At 35.2% G+C, this 17,610-nt stretch overlaps 1 protein-coding gene across 2 annotated transcripts in view; it reads left to right on the top strand.

The window, feature by feature from the left end:
* The window catches only part of FNIP1 (folliculin interacting protein 1), a 151,367-nt gene that overhangs the window by 51,052 nt on the left and 82,705 nt on the right, over positions 1-17,610 (top strand). For both annotated transcript variants that reach the window (XM_040622497.1, XM_040622496.1), the window contains exon 2: positions 14,189-14,315. In XM_040622497.1, coding sequence (XP_040478431.1) covers positions 14,189-14,315 — 127 coding nt within the window. The remainder of the gene's footprint in view (positions 1-14,188; positions 14,316-17,610) is intronic.

Here is a 17,610-nt window from a genome sequence, read left to right on the forward strand (position 1 = left end):
GTTTTAAGTGTTAAAGAGATAAAATACAATGCTTGTACTAATCAGAGATAGTCCTATCTTACAGATGAGGAATCTGGGGACTAGAGAAGTTAAGGCATTTTTCTTAGATCACATTCAGTCTGTATGTGGCAGAGTTGAGATTTAAATCTAAGTTAGGCTGAGTCAGAGCCCATTCTTTTGTTTTTGTCATGTTGGGTGTGGGGAATGATTCTTGGTCTTAGCATATTGTGCATTAGATTGTGGATTAATAGCCCATTGTATTAAGGCATTTCTGTTACTGCAGTAGTCATATCAGCATAATACACAGATGTACTCTTTGATTTCTCTGGAGGAACATGCTGATATATGTTAAAATACAAACCCAGTGAAAGACTGGGTTTTTAAAGCAAGCTGAAATGTCTCTGTTTCAGAACCAACCAAGTAATGTAACATGGTAGTTTTATTGAAGTACATAAATAAATATATTTTTATTTTTATATTTTAAATTAATATATTTATATGATATAAATATAAACTTTAAACGTTCAAAGGTTGTATTTTGTTCTAGACTTATCTTTGTGAGTTCAACAGAGTTCAGATTAGTGAGCCAGTTTACTTATGACCGCTGTGGGTCCTGTGATCATCAGGGCTTGCTTTTCCAGTTGCTTGTCACCTGGGTAGAATACAAGCTTGCTGTGGCTTCCAAGAATGTGTGTGTGTACTTGTCTGTAAGGGCAGAGTTGGGACACAGCAAAGCTGAGAAAGGAGCACTTCTGTTTTCTTGCTTATTAGATGAGCCTAAGTTCCTTAGAGATGGGAATTGTTGAATTGCTGGAATAAAGCCATGGTTGCCTCTGTGCAGACCAGCCATCGTTGAGTTAAAGCACCCTTAAAAAAAAATTGGCATTCCTAGTCTGCAGCAGCTGCCAGCGCAGCACTTAGTTTACACAATACTTAGGTTGATTTTCTTTAATCATATATTTATAGTAGAAGAGATAAAGGAATTGAAAAGTAGTCATAATTTGCTTCTGTAAAAATTTCAGAGCCTTCAGTGAAACAAAACAATAGGATTCTACTTCTGAAATGGTAGGACTGAATAGACGGAGCCTTTTGCAAAAACAGATTTTGTCAGGGGCAGTAATTTCCCAAAGGCTGCTAGTCTCCCATGGTTCCGTTGCTAGGATTAAGCCTTTTTCATTGCAGCATGGAGAAGCTTTTATTTGAGTTAAATTCAGACTTCTTGGTATGTCACCTGACAGTCTTGTGGTTTCAGATGAATATGGTTCATTGCTATTATTAACTTGAGTTGGCAGTTGTGCGTAACTGGAGTTTTTAGGGATTTTGGAAAGTGTAACTCCGTAAGAGAAATAGAGATGCCACTAATACACAGTTTAATTCAAGATGTTATTTTCACATTCTGTTAACATCAGAATCGGCCCAAATCTAGTTACAAAGTTGCTGATAAGTTTGCTTTACAATATCTGAATCAAAAATTTATATGGTGAGATTTTTAGATAGACTTATTTTATGAAAAGCAGTTTAAAATTGTGATGATAAATTTAATTAGAAGGACTTCTTGAAAATGTTTTAAGCAGGTGGTGATCATTATTTTAAACATGGAATTTGTAAATACTCTATTTGTCTTTGGTATATATGTGTCTTACTCTGTTTCTGTCATTCACTGCTCTTTCTCCTGTTTACATAGGAGCACTTAACTACAGATATATGGAAAGCAGTGGGCTTTTGTGTTTGTATCTCATATACATATTTATAAGTAAAATTTAAATTAAAAACTTGATGTTATTTTAGTTTGTTGATCGTAATCTAATTATTTTTATAGTTAATGTTATTCTTTACTTTTAATGACAGGGGCCTGAATTTTTCTGGTAATGTTTTTGATACTCTGTGAACACCTTAACTGTGTGTCCCAATAAGTCATTTATGACTTGAATTAAATAATCTGAATTAGCAGTGAATTTAGACAATGTACTAAGGTACATTGTTTTTATATTTTAAATAAATCCTACGGTGGAGTTTAAAAATATTTTTTCAATATGTGTAACTCAGTTGAACAGCTTGGATACTGGCCCTTTCAATTGTTTTAATTCATTTTAACATTCTTCTAGAGTTCCACTGCGGTTTCTTAAGTTCTTAAGTATATAGAATTAATGTCAGAAAGTTAAAAACCCTAGGTCAGGTATATTTCAGTTATGTGTATGTGATGCTGAAAAATACAGCAACTATGATAGTAGATGTGATATGTGGTATCCTCTCATAGTATAGAAATTTACTCTTGCTAGGGTTCCATTTCAAGAATTCATGTGGTAAATTATTAATTTGTTTGAAATACTTTTTGTAAAATTTTAACTTCGTGCATATGACTTTATACGTGTTAGATTAGGGAATAAGTATAAATGGATTTGGGGATCTTTAATGTCGGTAACAGTTTATATTTTTACTTTATATTGTTTTTTTATAAGAAAAAATCTAGTTTGATTAAATGATGATAATCTACAGCCAGGTAGCTGATTATACTTGTCATTAAAATGTACATGACAATCATTAGTATTTCATCAGTATTCTGGGTATAGTTGAATTCAGTATGACTAAACAAAGATATACAGACTAAAGATTATCTAGTGTTATTATAATATTTGGTTTATTAAGATGTAGTTGGAGAAAAATAATTGAATATGAACAGCTTATATAAAAATCAAGACTTTTTGGATAGGAAAAGGCCTAAACTGATAACTCATTTCTTTGGAACTGAGATTAACAAATAAATCATGGGATTATTTTTCTGTCAGGGTAGAGAATTTTAATTCCTTAGAGAAATAATTAGAAACATATAGCTTCCTGGGTGAAATAGGATGGGCATTAAGGGGTGCACTTGTGATGAGTCATGGATGATATATGGAATTGTTGAATTACTATATTGTACACCTGAAACTAATATAACACTGTATGTAAAGTATAATGGAATTTTAAAAAAAAGAAACATATAAGCTTCCTGAATTAAAATGGTACTTCATTTACTCGCTTGTTCAGGAAATTAAGTACATTTCCATTAAATTCCTCATCTCTCTCAGCTTCTCATTATAGTAATAAGATACTGAAACATGAAAAATCAAAACAAAATATAACCTAAATTGTTAAAAACTTGTCAATCTGGGAGGAATTTTCAGTATTTACAAAATCCGTTTGAATTCTTCTGAAAAGCAAAATTGGTACAATAATGTCACATTCTCACTGATGATCCTGCTTGCTAAAGAAAATTTATTTTAAGCAATTCTTTAATGTGTGACTCCTAGCAAAAGTGTAGTGATACTCTGAATAGTGATCTATATTTTATCTTAATTATATTCCATACTTCAAAAACTTACTACAGTGTAATTTTCACATGTATTTTATGGTTCTGATAATGTTCTATATATGATTCATCTAATTTTGGTCTTTCAAAAGACCTACATTAGGTCTTTCAGCCCCTGGGTTGTAGTAGAGTTGTTGAATTAGGTCCGTCTAATTTTGTATATATCCTTACATTAGGTCTTTCAACCCCTGAGTTGTAGTAGTGTTACTGAATTAGGTCCTTGACTTTATAAAAAAACATATTATACAAACGGAGTAAATAATTGTTGAATATGTAGTTCTGTTTTTCTCAAGTATATAGATGTTCTTTTGATTATTCTGTATAGAATTCATAGTAGCCTTCAGTCATGTTTTCTGTTACTGGATACCAAATTTTTTTAAATATTAAAAAGGTGTCCTTTTACTAGAAATTATTGGGAATTGCTGATCCAGGCTGTATGTTCACCATTATTATTTTTTTAAATGCACAGTAGGTATATCAAAAGGGAAATAAGATGCTCTCTTGTCTGATACAGTTGGGATTTCCAGATTAATAGAAGAAGTAATGAAGTGAGGAATTTAAAAAATTGTACATGCTGTGACATTTTATTTTTAGCTTAAGACCTAAATATGCATTCAATTGGCAGTTCTTTCCTGGTCCCTGTGTTTTAAAGGGAATGGTGAATGTTATGTCATTAAACATTGACTAGTTAGCAGCTGATTTCTCTAAAGCACCGTCTGTCTCCAGGTTTTTAAAATACTCAAATAACTTGCCCCATGTATAGAATGTATTTCTCCAATTGAATATGGTGCTTTTGGCTATTGTGGTTTGGGGTTCTGATGGTGACCACTTCTTAGCATGTTGTTATGTTGAGAAAGCTGTCACTTGTAGCCTAATTTCACATTCTTCTCTCTCTTCTGCCTTTCCTTCATTCATTCTTCACTTTCTTCTGTAATAATTCTTTTTTTTTTTTTTAAACCAAACTCAGAATGCTTTCTAGTACTGGGGACAATTTCTTTAATTTTGCATGTGTAGGTTTTGAAACTGGCTGCCTCCTCTCTCCATTTCTTGCAGGAGCATAAGAGTTTTATTGTTTCCCAGTGTTAGTTTGCATCACCTTGGATGCTTCTGTTTCAGTGAGACAACATTGATGGATAAGGCTCAAGAAAAAACAACCAACATTAGTAGCAGGTACATAGTAGGCATTGCAAATAATTAGTGAATAAATGAATTTAAAATCTTCGTATTTGGCAAGTATACTCTACAGTAGAAATTGTCTCAGGCCCTTTGATGCTAAGTAGAAGTGAAAATGTCTAGGTGATCAATGGAAAGTAGGAGTAGAAGAAGAGAAGAGACTTGTTGGTATTTATCTACAAGTCCATGAAATTCAATTGTTAAGGCAAAAGAATTGGTCAAATAGGAAAAAAAGGTGAATTATTTAGGAATTACATTTAAGTGTGACAATCATTAAATGTGTTGAGATACAAACTAACATTTAGCCTGGTGCTTCTCAAACTTTTTTTTTTTTTTTTTTTTTTTACATTTTCGTTACCCTAAGGAGCCTTTTTTAGACATCTTTTTCCTTAATTGCCACCCCATCCAATGAAATTTTAATACGACAGATATACTTGTTATTTGCTTATGTAGTGTGGCCCTTTGGTGGGCCACACCCATTGTAATATCTAATATTGTTTTGTCTCCTTCCCTCTCTCTCTCTTTGGAAGCCATCTTGCTGTCATCGAGAATGTATGATTTAGCCCTAATTTAATAGTCAGTAATGTGTTACAGGAATTTACATGGTCTTCTGAGCTGCAGTGTCAGTGTGTTAAGGGAAGTGTCTATTCTAGCATGTTTATTTTCTATTAGCATTCTTTGAAGGTGTCAGATAAAAAACATGCAGAGCAGATAAGCTGACATAAACTATAAATAACATCTGTGTAGAGTTTTAAAATAGTTTCTGGTTCATCACTGAGTAGTTTTCTTACTAATGTTTAAATTAATAAACTGACCACAGTAGCTTAATACTAAAAATTTTGCTGTAGCATATGGATTTTTGTGAATGGTGGTGGTATGCTTACCACTGCTAATGATTTGGCTTAGTTATGTCTTCGGTTAAATTTTGACAAAAAGAAGCAACCCGATGAAGTAGAAAGCATGGTGGTTTAGATATCAGAAGATGAGGTTTTGGTATAATAAAGGATTATGCCGTACTGTTGGCATGCTGAGTGGAAGGAATACCAGTGGAAGATAGAGATGGGAGTGAAAGGAAGGGGCATGACTAGCCAGCCTAACCAGAACAGTGACTTTCGGTAGGTCTTTTGTGCTTTTCTTTCACTTATTTTATTTGAAAAATGAATAAATTTAAAGTTACTGTTACCATTTCAAATTGTTGGCCTGTTAAAGGAGTCACTTTGGGGTTATTCTTGTTGTTTACTATAATGTTCTCCTAGTATATTTCTTTTTTTTTTTTTTTTTTAAGATTTTGTTTATTTATTTGAGAGAGAGACAGAGAGAACACAAGCAGGGGGAGGAGTGGAGGGAGAGAGACAAGCAGACTTCCTGCTGTGCTGTATCCCAGGACCCCCACATAATGACCTGAGCTGAAGGCAGATGCTTAACCAACTGAGCCACCCAGGCGTGCCTCCTAGTATATTTCAAACAGAATTAATTTGTCAGGCAGCTTTTTGGTAACAGATCTATTTAGTCAGATTAATTCAGTGTGTCTCTAAATTTCAGGATTCACAGCTCTTTTCCATGATAAGATAAAGTGAATCAAAGCATTATCAGTAACCCCCCTCCATTTCAGGGACATACTCTTCAGAAGCACAGGTCTCTTCCCAGATAACTTTTGACTAGCTTTCCGGAAACTAACTAACTAGCTAATTAACTCTTTCTTTCTTTCTCCCTCTTTCTTTCTTTCTTTCTTTCTTTCTTTCTTTCTTTCTTTCTTTCTTTCTTTCTTTCTTTCTTTCACGGTGAATGACTGTAAGGACTTCTCTTGTCAAACCAAGTCAACTTCACACAAGATTTCTATTTAAATATAAAGCTATGTTATTTCTATCTCTGTTCTTATTAAGGCATATCCCATAGTCTGAGCCCTGTAGGTCTTGAGCCTTTTTCATGTCTCCAACCTTGCCTCTCCCACCTAATACTGCCTATGCTGCCTTTTCTCTGCACCATTTAGAATTCCTTCCTTATGTTTTCACTTTCAATTTCTCCACCTTTTTGCCTTCGCAGGTCATAATTCCTCCTTTTGCCCTTTCAGTACAGGATGCTTCTTTATGCATCTACCCAACACTGGCTGTAGAAACTTGGCCCCTACCGTTGCTTGGAGACTGTTCTTGTCCTCTTCTGAAAACCTCTTCTTTTCTGAGTCCTTTGCCATAGTACCACACTTCGCTCTATTTTGTTGTTAGCATCCACTGCTGACCTTCTACCGGATGGCTCCCTAGTGTTCTTCAAGAACTTTGACACTTAGGTTAGTGCTTCTTTCCAGATTACTTTGTACCATCATCTTGTGCAACTCACACATCTAACATTCTGGCTTCATAGTACCTTCTCTTGCTCTCTACCTTGATCTGTTCTTGACTAGACCTTGATCCTAACTATGAGGTGACTCCCTTCTCTTTCTGGGATCCTCCCATTCTGACCACAATTTCATATCCTTTGATCTTTCATATACACTTGCTCTCTAGCTTCATTAAGACTAAGTTGTTTTGGGGCGCCTGGGTGACACAGCGGTTAAGCGTCTGCCTTCGGCTCAGGGCGTGACCCCGGCGTTATGGGATCGAGCCCCACATCAGGCTCCTCCGCTATGAGCCTGCTTCTTCCTCTCCCACTCCCCCTGCTTGTGTTCCCTCTCTCGCTGGCTGTCTCTATCTCTGTCAAATAAATAAATAAAATCTTTAAAAAAAAAAAGACTACCGTTGTTTTTTTCCCCTTTCTTTTCTCCTATCACCTCTATTCTCTGTTTCCTGTGGTGATACGTCCAGACCTTCTTTCTCTGTATCACTCTTGACAGCCTTGCCCCTGTTTTTCCATTGCAGCTACTCAGAAAATCTCTCATTAAATACATTGTCTGCTTTTGCCTCTTCTGTGCCTAGGCTCCATTGTGATAGTATAGAAAATTAGTCCTATCACAGATTTATGAGTTTCAGCTCAGCTGGCTTGTTAGTACTTTGGCTTATGCTTTCTTTAGGTTAGCACCTTTCCACATTTTCTTTGACTTTGTCAGAAATTTATCTCTCACAAACTATACCTGAGTTCAGGGCATACATTTCAAATATACTTAGGTATATGGCAATTTCTAGTTTTTAGAAAAAACGGAAGTGATCAAGTGTAAATGCTGTTTCGTCTCTCCAACCTGACAACCTATCTGCAGTAGTTTTCATTTGTAGATCCTCTTTTTCCTGCCTCAGCAAGTGCATTTCGTAGTTCATTAGCCTTACCCGGGGTACTGTGTCCCAACTTGTGTGGGATCTTAGTCCAGCAATTCTTTCTGGTTGCTTTTAGACTGTTTCTCTGATACTTTCCCATCAGTTTGGAAATACATATATTTAAGTATATACCCTTTGGATAGATAGGTAAATAAAATGAAAGAATATCTCTATATCTATCTATCTATCTATCTATCTATCTATCTATCTATAAATATGTATGAAGATGTATCTGTTTATTTCTGTCTGTATATATTTTTCTTTTTCTTTTAAGGAAAAGCCTCTTGTAGCTTCTTCTGCCTGTTGGGGTGACCATAGACCTTGGATGCCCAAGAAAATCTCAATCTACTCCTGTGTGTTTGGGGTCCCCCTTTACTTTCAAAACTCTGCAATTTAATTGGTGAATTGTATGGTCGCATTATCCCTTTATCTCCCCATTTCACAGGGAAAGCTTTCCAAATAGCACTGTTTTACTCCACACACTCCTGAGCTGGAGTTGCTAAGAATTACAACACATGCTGTTTTCTTCTTTTTAGGGAAGAGAATGTTTAGCTTTAGGTAGTATTTCCTGCTTAATTGATAGTACAGAATAATCATTAAAATCCTGGACTCCAGAGACTTACTACCTGGAATCTAAACCCAGCTTTGCCATTTTTAGTAGGTAGCAATGTTATTTTGGGCAGGTTACTTAATCTCTCCGTCCCTTAGTTTTCTCACCTATGAAATAGGAATGGAGTTGCTGGGAAGATCAGAGGAATTAATATTATGAAGATTAAATGAATTAACACGTGTAATGCACTTAGAACAGTAACTGGTATACAATAGATAATGTGTGTTAACTTTTATTTGTATTTATTGTGTATCATTTATTATTACTCTTTGGTGAGTCCTTATTGACCTCCCTATGCAAACCTGTCCAGATTATAAGTTTGCCTTGGTCATAGACTATATCACATTGGTAAATTGATTATTTTTCTGTTAGACTCAGTCTTCTCATGGCACAGTCGTCTTTTCTTTTCATGCTGAATGAATGCGTTTAAGTGAGTGAAAGAATATACAGACAAAGAATGTGATAACAGAAGTATTCCCAGTACCTGGCATTGTGTTTTGAATGTGGTAAATGTTTAATATCTGTTTAAATGAGATGTCTGTAATGTAAATACATTGTTTGGTTACATATAGTGTTATTTTTTTCCTACAGCCCTCTCCTTTTTAATTTTTAAATTTATTTTTATTATTTTTTAATTCTCTCCTTTTAAAAAATTGAGGAATAGTTTACATAAAATGCACATATTCTAAGTGTACAATTTGGTGAATTTTGAAAAATGTATACATACACCTGTTTAAAACCTCAAGATCTAGAATATTTCAGTTATTCCAGAAGGTCCTTCATACACTTTCCTAGTCCATTCCCCTTGCCCCCCACCTCTGGCCAACCATTGTTTTGATTTCTATCAGCATGGGTTAGTTTTACCTGTTCTAGAACTACATATACATGAAATTACTAATATGTATGCTTTTGTGTCTGGATTTTTTCACTCAGTATTTTAGAGTTCATCTTTAATTGGGTTTTCAGTGGTTCGTTCCTTGTTATTTTTGAGTTGTTTTCATTGTAGGATTGTATATAGTTTGTTTATCCATTCTCCCATTAATGGTCATTTAAGCTGTTCCCAGTTTTTTCTATTATGAATAAAGCTGGAGAGGACATTTCTGTGAACATGCATTTTTATTTCTGTTATCAAGTACCTATGAGAATAATTGCTGGGTCATAGCTGCCAAATAATTTTACAAAATGGTTATATTCCTTTTACACTCCTACCAACAATGTATGAGAATTCCAAGTACTTCATATTCTTATCATCAACTGGTGTATAAGTTCTTTTAATTTTAGTTATTTTAGTGGTTGTGGAAGGGTTTTAATTTGCATTTCTCTGATGACTGATACTGATAGCATCTTTTCCATGTGCTTTTGATCATTCATCATTCACATATATCTTCTGTGAAATGCTCCAGTCTCTTAATCCCATTTTAAAATTGCATTCTTTTATTGCTTTATAGGAGTAGTTTGTACAGGCTGTTTACCAATCCTTTTGTCAGTTATCCCCATTTCATATACTTTCTTCCAGTTTATGGCTGGCCTTTTTTAAAAAACTCTCTCTTTTGATATGCAGGTTTTTAAGTCTTTATGTAGGCCAATGTATCAGTTTTTTCTTTCATGCTTAGTAACTTGTGTCTTGTTTAAGAAATCTTTGTGTACCACAAGGTTGCAGAGATACTCTTCTACATTTCTTTGTAAAAGGTTTATAAATTAGCATTTACACACAATCTTATTTTGAATTAACAGAGAATACTTGTAAGTTTGGGAGTAAGGTTTCCTAACTTTTTTATTATTGTTGAGATAAATTTCCTGTACTATAAAATTCACCTTTTTAAACTGTACAATTCAGTGGTTTTTCAGTATAGGCACAAAATTTTATAACCATCACTACAACCTAATTCCAGAACATTTTATCCCCCTAAAAGAAACCCTATACATATTGCTGTAAATGCCCTCTCTACTCCCCCAACCCCTCCTGAGCAGCCACTGATTTACTTTCTGTCACAATGGATTTGTTTCTTCTGGATAGATCACATAAATGGGGTCATATGGTAATGTCTTTTGTGTCTGGTTTTTTTCACTTAGTGTTATGTTGTCAGGGTTCTTCCATGCTGTAGCTTGTATCCTTTTCATAGCTATGTAATATTCATTTTATGGCTCTGTGACATTTTTATACTACTTTTTAAAATTTATTCATCAGCTGATGGACATGCCTTTTTAGCTTTTTAAAGAAAGTTTGTTTAATTTTTCTTCTGATTGTGGACTATGATAATTCAATTTATGTACTCATGAAATAATTTATTTAGTTCCTGTAGTATTAACCTTTACTTCAGGTTATGTAGTTTTACTTATTTAATGTGCTCGGATCTAGGAATTCAAAGATGAGTAAGCTTTGCCTACAGGGAGCTTTTCTTTCTAGTGGAGGAAATTGGCATGTAAACACATAAAGTACAGTGTGGAAAAACTATTAGATTTATAACCTAAAGTAAGCGTAGTCTCAGAAGTCAGCAACTAACTGCTGGCAGAATTAGTAAAGACTTCCATGGAGTTGAGATTTAAACTAGATCTTTAAGAATGAATGGGAGTTTTGCCAAGGTGGTTGAGGATATTTCAGGTAGAAGTAGTAGCTTGCACAAGGGCGTAGAACTCTGGAATTGTCTGGTGTGTCTTTGCGTCTTTGAGAAGATCACTATGTTGATATTACGGGTAATGTGAAGTAAGTCTGGAAAAGTAGGTTAACGGCTGGATTGTGAATATTTCTACATCTGTGCAAAGGAATTTAGCTGTTATTCTTTGTGTGTCTTGGAGATCTCAGAGGGTTGGATGAATGAGATGGCGGCCACTACTCATTCAAGGTCCGTTGGAATACCTCACACCCAGCAAAGCCTAAGTTTTCCTTTTTTCAGAAAACTTTGTACATATAGTCACTTATAAAAATGAATATACCTCTCTGACTCACACACCAGCCTCTTACTACCCCATCTGTCACAGTTTATTGATTCTTTATTTCGATTTATTTCATCAGCTACTTATCTGGAATTATCATGTCTATTTATTTCTTTACTTTACTACTACTATTTCTTGTTTCCAGAGCAGGTTCTTACTTACTTTGCCCTAACCAGTGCTTGGTACATGGTAGGCCACATATCTGTATTGAATGAATGAAGGAAGGAAGGAACTATTCTGCCTCTAAAATATTAAGTCTAGTATTCTACCCTATGATTGTGATTTCCTCTTTCTTCTCTCCCTGCCTCCCCACTATAGCTCTTCATGTTATTTCAGCACTTTGAACCCCCCTGCCTCCATTGTTTTCTAATCTGTTAGCTTCTCCCTCCTCACTTTCTTATCTGAATAGGGTAGTTTCTACTGTCCATCATTCCAGCTATATTTTTGTCTTTTGCTCTACTTCCAAGACTCCCCTTTGCTTTTGTCCTATCTCCCTATCAAAATCCTTAGCTTGACTCAGTCTGATTCAAACTGAAGAAGAGTGTTTGCTAGAGAAAATGACCTAACTCTAGTTTGTGGTAGGTACATATTCATAGTCTTAAACCTGTAGACTTCCAGCATTGCCCAGAAACCTTATGTTTCCTAGTCAACGTATTTTTCCCCCATATCACTCTTCTCTTTTTTACTTTCTGCTCTTCCCACATTTTACGACCTTTTCTTTATTTTTCTTCATCTAGTTTGCAAAGAAAATAGGGCTCTTAGAATAAGTTTTTTCAGCATTTTACCTTAATATCTACAGTTCTTTCTGTATCCATGTCCATCTTTGCCTCCTTTCTTTCCATCCTAGAGCAGGGATTATCCTTTCTTCTCTTTGAAACTAATCCTTTCACCTGTGCTCTATACCTGTCCAACTCCACGTCTTCAGAGGCCTTGCTTTGTCAGTCACCTTCTCCCTTCCCCGTCATAATCTTTGTCATCAGTATGTAAATGTGTTCAGATGTGTCCTTTTTAATAGCAACATAGCTGTCACTCCATTGTTCCTTTTCTTTCTTTATTTCTTTCCTTGACACTTGTCTTAAATTCACTATTTTCTCTGTTCTTCAGTCCTCTGCAGTCTGACCTGTTGTACTTTTTATTCCTTAGAAGTGTCCTTACCATGGCTGCCAATGATTTCTTTGTTTCTGAAGCTAGTGGATGCTTTTAGTGATTGTCATGGTATTTCTTCCTCTCTAAAATGCTCCTCTTTCTAGTTTCCATAAGACCTCTTTCCTGATTTTCATTCTATGTTGGTCTGTTCTTTTATAGTTTCCTTCACACAACAGCAAACTGCAGTTTAGTAAATCAGTTCCTAACACAGCTATTTACTAAGGATTAGACAGGAGAAAACTAAAATTCTATTTACTGTCAAGAATTTGGAATGAAGATGTTTTGTGTTGCCAATTATGGGTCACTTAAGATGCACTGATGAAGTTAGGGTTAAGGTTTTCTTAAGGAGATGAAGGAACCCAATCAAGAGTTGTAACTGATGGATTGTGAGGAATTGATCATTTAGCCGGACATAACTAGCAACAAAAAGCTCCTGGAATGGCCGTTCTCCTCTTTGTTAACACCTGTCCCGTCAGTTGTAGTGTGTTCAGCTCACTAGATTAGTAGCTCCACCATACGGTTCATTGTTTTCTCTTTCTCTCTCTTCCCTTATCTGACTCACTTCATTAATTTTTTAAATTATGATAAGAATGCATATGTAAAAGTACATAAAACAAATGCAGTGGCTTTTTTTTGTATTCTAAAGTGAGTATTGAGGGTAAGCACTGTTCAGTCTAAAAATAGAACATAGTCAGTGCCCCAGTATACCCTTTGTGTTCCCTCCTGGTTATACCACCATCACTCCCAACCTTATCCCGAGAGGTAACCACTCTCCAGACTTTTGAAACCATCACTTCCTTTGTTTTCCTTATAGTTTTAAAAACTAAATATGTATCTCTGCCTAAAACTTTACCTGATTTAAACCTTTGTATAAATGGAAAAATACAGTAACTCTGGGTGCGTCTGTGTGTTGTGTGTGTGAGACTATGTCATTGTCTCATTTCTTTTGCTCAGGTTCAGTCTGTGTTTTTATCTCTAGTTGAAGTTCATTCACTGCATTTGTTGTGTCTGAATATATATATTTGTAGTCTGAATATACAATAATATGTTTATCCATTCTACTCTTGATGAACCATTGGTATTGTTTCCATAACAGTACTTCTATGAAGATTCTGATATAATGGAATGGAATGGAATGGAATTGCTGGTAAAACTTAAAAATCAGTTATATTAGAGTTTGTCTATTTATTATATAGATTTTAAAAAACTATTCTCTAAGAAGAGTGAGCCAGTTTTTACTCACACCGACTTTATATGAGAATTTCCACTGCATTTGGTCATTCTTCACTTTTCTTACTTTTTTTTTTTTTATAAGTACTTAGTGGCTATTATTTAAACTGAAAACTTTCTGTTTTTACGTTTCTGTATAAAGAATCAAAATAAAACTGTCTAAAATATGGATTAATATTATGCCATCTGGGTTCATGCTGTGAAGCAATGCATATTTTCATTTTATTAAATAGAGTCACATATTTTTATTAGGTTAACCATTTTTAGATTCATATGGGTTAACTATATTGTATATACTTGCTACAACTTTTATTTTTACTTTTTAACCCACAATGTCATTGCTATATGAGTTTTTAGTCCTAAATGGTGGTATTTAATAAAAAGTACTTCTATATATTCTTTACCAATAACACAACTTAGAGTTTTATTGTATAGGTTTTATTTCTAGGAATTTATGTGGGATATTTTTTAGAGTAACTAATGGACCTTCATTTTTCTTTAAAGTTGGCCTTTGCCAGAGTTTGATCCAAGCCAGATTCGACTGATTGTATATCAAGACTGTGAAAGGCGAGGAAGAAATGTCTTGTTTGACTCCAGTGTTAAAAGAAAAAATGAGGACATATCAGTATCGGTGAGCATCATTATTGATTTGGTTGAAATTTAATGTCAGGTATTTTAATTCAAGAAAGAATGAGTAAAATTTCAATTATGGCACTTTTGTTTGTCAATACAAAACATATTTATCATGTTTACAAAATATAGAGCTTTGATTTTGAAAATTTTTGAATGAAAAACACTTGCTTTATTTGCTGTCATTCTAGCACCAGGGAGCATTTTAGTTTCATATTTATTTTCCTATATAATTATATTGTGAGATATGACTAGAGCTCCACAGATCCTTTTTGAGGATATGGCCTGAACTTCTCATCTTACAGTTATGGAAAGTGTGGCCTGGAGAGATGAAATTATTTGTCTGAAGGAGCAAAGCAAGTTAAATCTTTAGGCCTTACTCCCCCTGCTCTATAATGTAAAAAGAGCATCTATTTTGTTAATGTTCAGTGTCATGTTTTGAAATACATTATGACTAGTTTAACAGTAATACATGGACATTCACTTGGTTGTCCAAGGAAATGTTAACCTTAAAAATAGACACGCCAGTTATTTTACCAGCCAAAGATGGGTTTATTTGGGATAAAAAAAGAATTGCAATCTGAGACAAGCAAGCTATGGCAAAACCATAGACAAATCAGAAGAACAAAGGAGAGATGTGCTTTTTTAAGGAGAAAAAGAGTAAGTTGGGTGGGCTGGTAGAAAGTTAAAGTCCATTGGGGTAAAGCGAGGAGTTTGAAGTGTCGTGGCTTCTCATTGGTGGAGCTGATGAAGGAGGGGTACGGGGTGGGGGAATGAAAAAGCTCTGTTCTTCAGCTGAAATAGTAGAGTAGTATCCACATGCAAGGTCAAGTCCTTGTAAGGTCAAGTCTATCTCTTCCTGTTGGGTCTGCAATTAGCTACGAGAGGTAGGGCATGAGAGCTACCCCTTCAGAACCTCTTGACTCCATTTTAATGAGGTTTCCCTTCACTAACTTTCACAAAAACCTAGGTGATTGTCATTATCTTTGCTGCTGCTACTGTTATTATATTTTCTGGCATAAAGACTCATTCCCCTATATCTATAATCTGGAAATCAAAGCTTGGAATAGTGTTTTCTCCCTTTCTCTAAATTAATAATTTTCACTAACATTTTGGTAAACAACTAAAAACAGAATACTTTGGGAAAGCTTTTCCTATCAATGGAATTGTCTGTTAAAGCAAACAAATATTTATTTTTTGAGACTTTAGGAGTTTATATTTGAGGTTTTGTGTTCTTTTTTTTTTTTTTTTTTAAAGATTTATTTATTCGACAGATAGAGACAGCCAGCGAGAGAGGGAACACAAACAGGGGGAGTGGGAGAGGAAGAAGCAGGCTCACAGCGGAGGAGCCTGACGTGGGGCTCGATCCCAGAACGCCGGGATCACGCCCTGAGCCAAAGGCAGACGCTTAACTGCTGTGCCACCCAGGCGCCCCTGAGGTTTTGTGTTCTTAAACAATTTTGACACATTGGGCATAGTCTATTGTTTTATTTATAACTGCATCCACTACAGTGGTATATAATAGGAACTTGACTAATTTTTTAGTTAACTTGATTGCCAAGTTTTATAATGTCCCTTCTAATTACTAACACATTTCTCAGTTTTCTGGAGATGGTGCTTTGTTTAGATTTCTTAGCCATTCTTTAGGTACTTTTCTCAGTCATTTAGAAAAAAGCAGAATGTTCTTAAAGTGTTATTTATTTGTACAAATAACTAAGTATCTCCAAGTACAAGGCAATTGGAGATTTAGCCATCTCTGTCCTCTTGGTGCCTACAATAAGATACTCTTCTAGGGGAGTTAGACATTGAATAAAAAAGTACACCAATAAATAATGCCAAATTATGATTAAATGCGGTGAATGAAACACAGAATGCTTACGGGATTCCGTAGGAAGGAACCCAGTTTTCATCAGTTTGGATGTAGGGATATTAAGGAAGGTCTCATCGAGGAAGTGAAATTCAAGCTGAAATCTGAAGAAAAAAAAGGCGTGGAGTAGGGAATGAGTATTCCTGGTAGCAGGACCTGCAAATGCAATCTACAAAGTGACTTAGAAGCTTGCTGAATTGAAACAACTAGAAGAACACCAATCTGGCTGGATTGATAGTAAGTAGTATGTAAAGTAGCTAGAGATGAAATTGGAGAGAGAGAGAGCAGGAGTCAGACAATTTACAGTCTTATCGGTCTCTGGGTTAGAAGTTTAGATTATATCCTAAATACAGAAGAAAGCCACTGAAAGGATCTTGTTTACATTTCAAAAAATCAGTTCGGTTAGAGAGCGCAGAAATAAACCCATTCATATATGATCAGTTACTCTATGACAAAGGAGCCGAAAATACATAATGGAGAAAGGATAGTCTCTTCAACAAATGTTGGAAAAACTGGACAGTCACATACAAAAGAATGGAATTAGTTTGCTATCAAACACCATACACAAAAACTGACTCCAAATAGATTAAAGACTTGAATGTAAGATCTGAAAGGATAAAATTCCTAGAGGAAAACATGGGCAGTAACTATCGATGGGAGAAAATATTTACAAAGCATATATCCAATAAGGGGTTAATATCCAAAAAATATAAAGAACTCAGTAGCAGAGGCTCTTGGGTGGCTCAGTTGGTTAAGCATCTGCCTTCGGCTCAGGTCATGATCCCAGGGTCCTGGGATGGAGCCCCGTGTCAGGCTCCCTGCTCAGCGGGGAGTGTGCTTCTCCTTCTGCCCCTGCTCATGCTCCCTCTTGTTCACTCTTTTTCTCTCAAGTAAATAAATAAATAAATAAAATATTTTTAAAAAAGAACTCAATAGCAAAACAAAACAAAAACCCCAAAGAAGTGCAATTAAAAAATGGACAGAAGATTTGTATAGACAGTTTTCCAAAGAAGACATACAAGTGACCAATAGTACATGAAAAGGTGCTCAGGATCATTAATCATCAGGGAGATGCCAATCAAAACCACAGTGAGATATCACCTAACACGTGTCAGAATGGCTATTATTAAAAAGACAAGAAATAACAAGTGTTGTTGAGGGTGTAGAGAAAAAGGGACCCTTGTGCCCGGTTTATGGGAATGTAAATTGGTGCAGTCACTGTGGGAAACAGTATGGGGGATCTTCAAAAAATTAAAAATAGAACTACCATGCGATCTAGCAGTTCCACTTTTGGATATTTATGCAAAGAAAATGAAAACACTAACTCGAAATGATAAATCCACCCCCATGTTTATTGCAACATTATTTGCAATAGTCAAGACGTGAAAGCAACCAGTTTCCATCAGTGGATGAATGGATAATGTGGTGT

Source organism: Ursus maritimus, unplaced genomic scaffold (assembly GCF_017311325.1).
Source record: "Ursus maritimus isolate PB19 unplaced genomic scaffold, ASM1731132v1 scaffold_5, whole genome shotgun sequence".
NCBI lineage: Eukaryota > Metazoa > Chordata > Mammalia > Carnivora > Ursidae > Ursus > Ursus maritimus.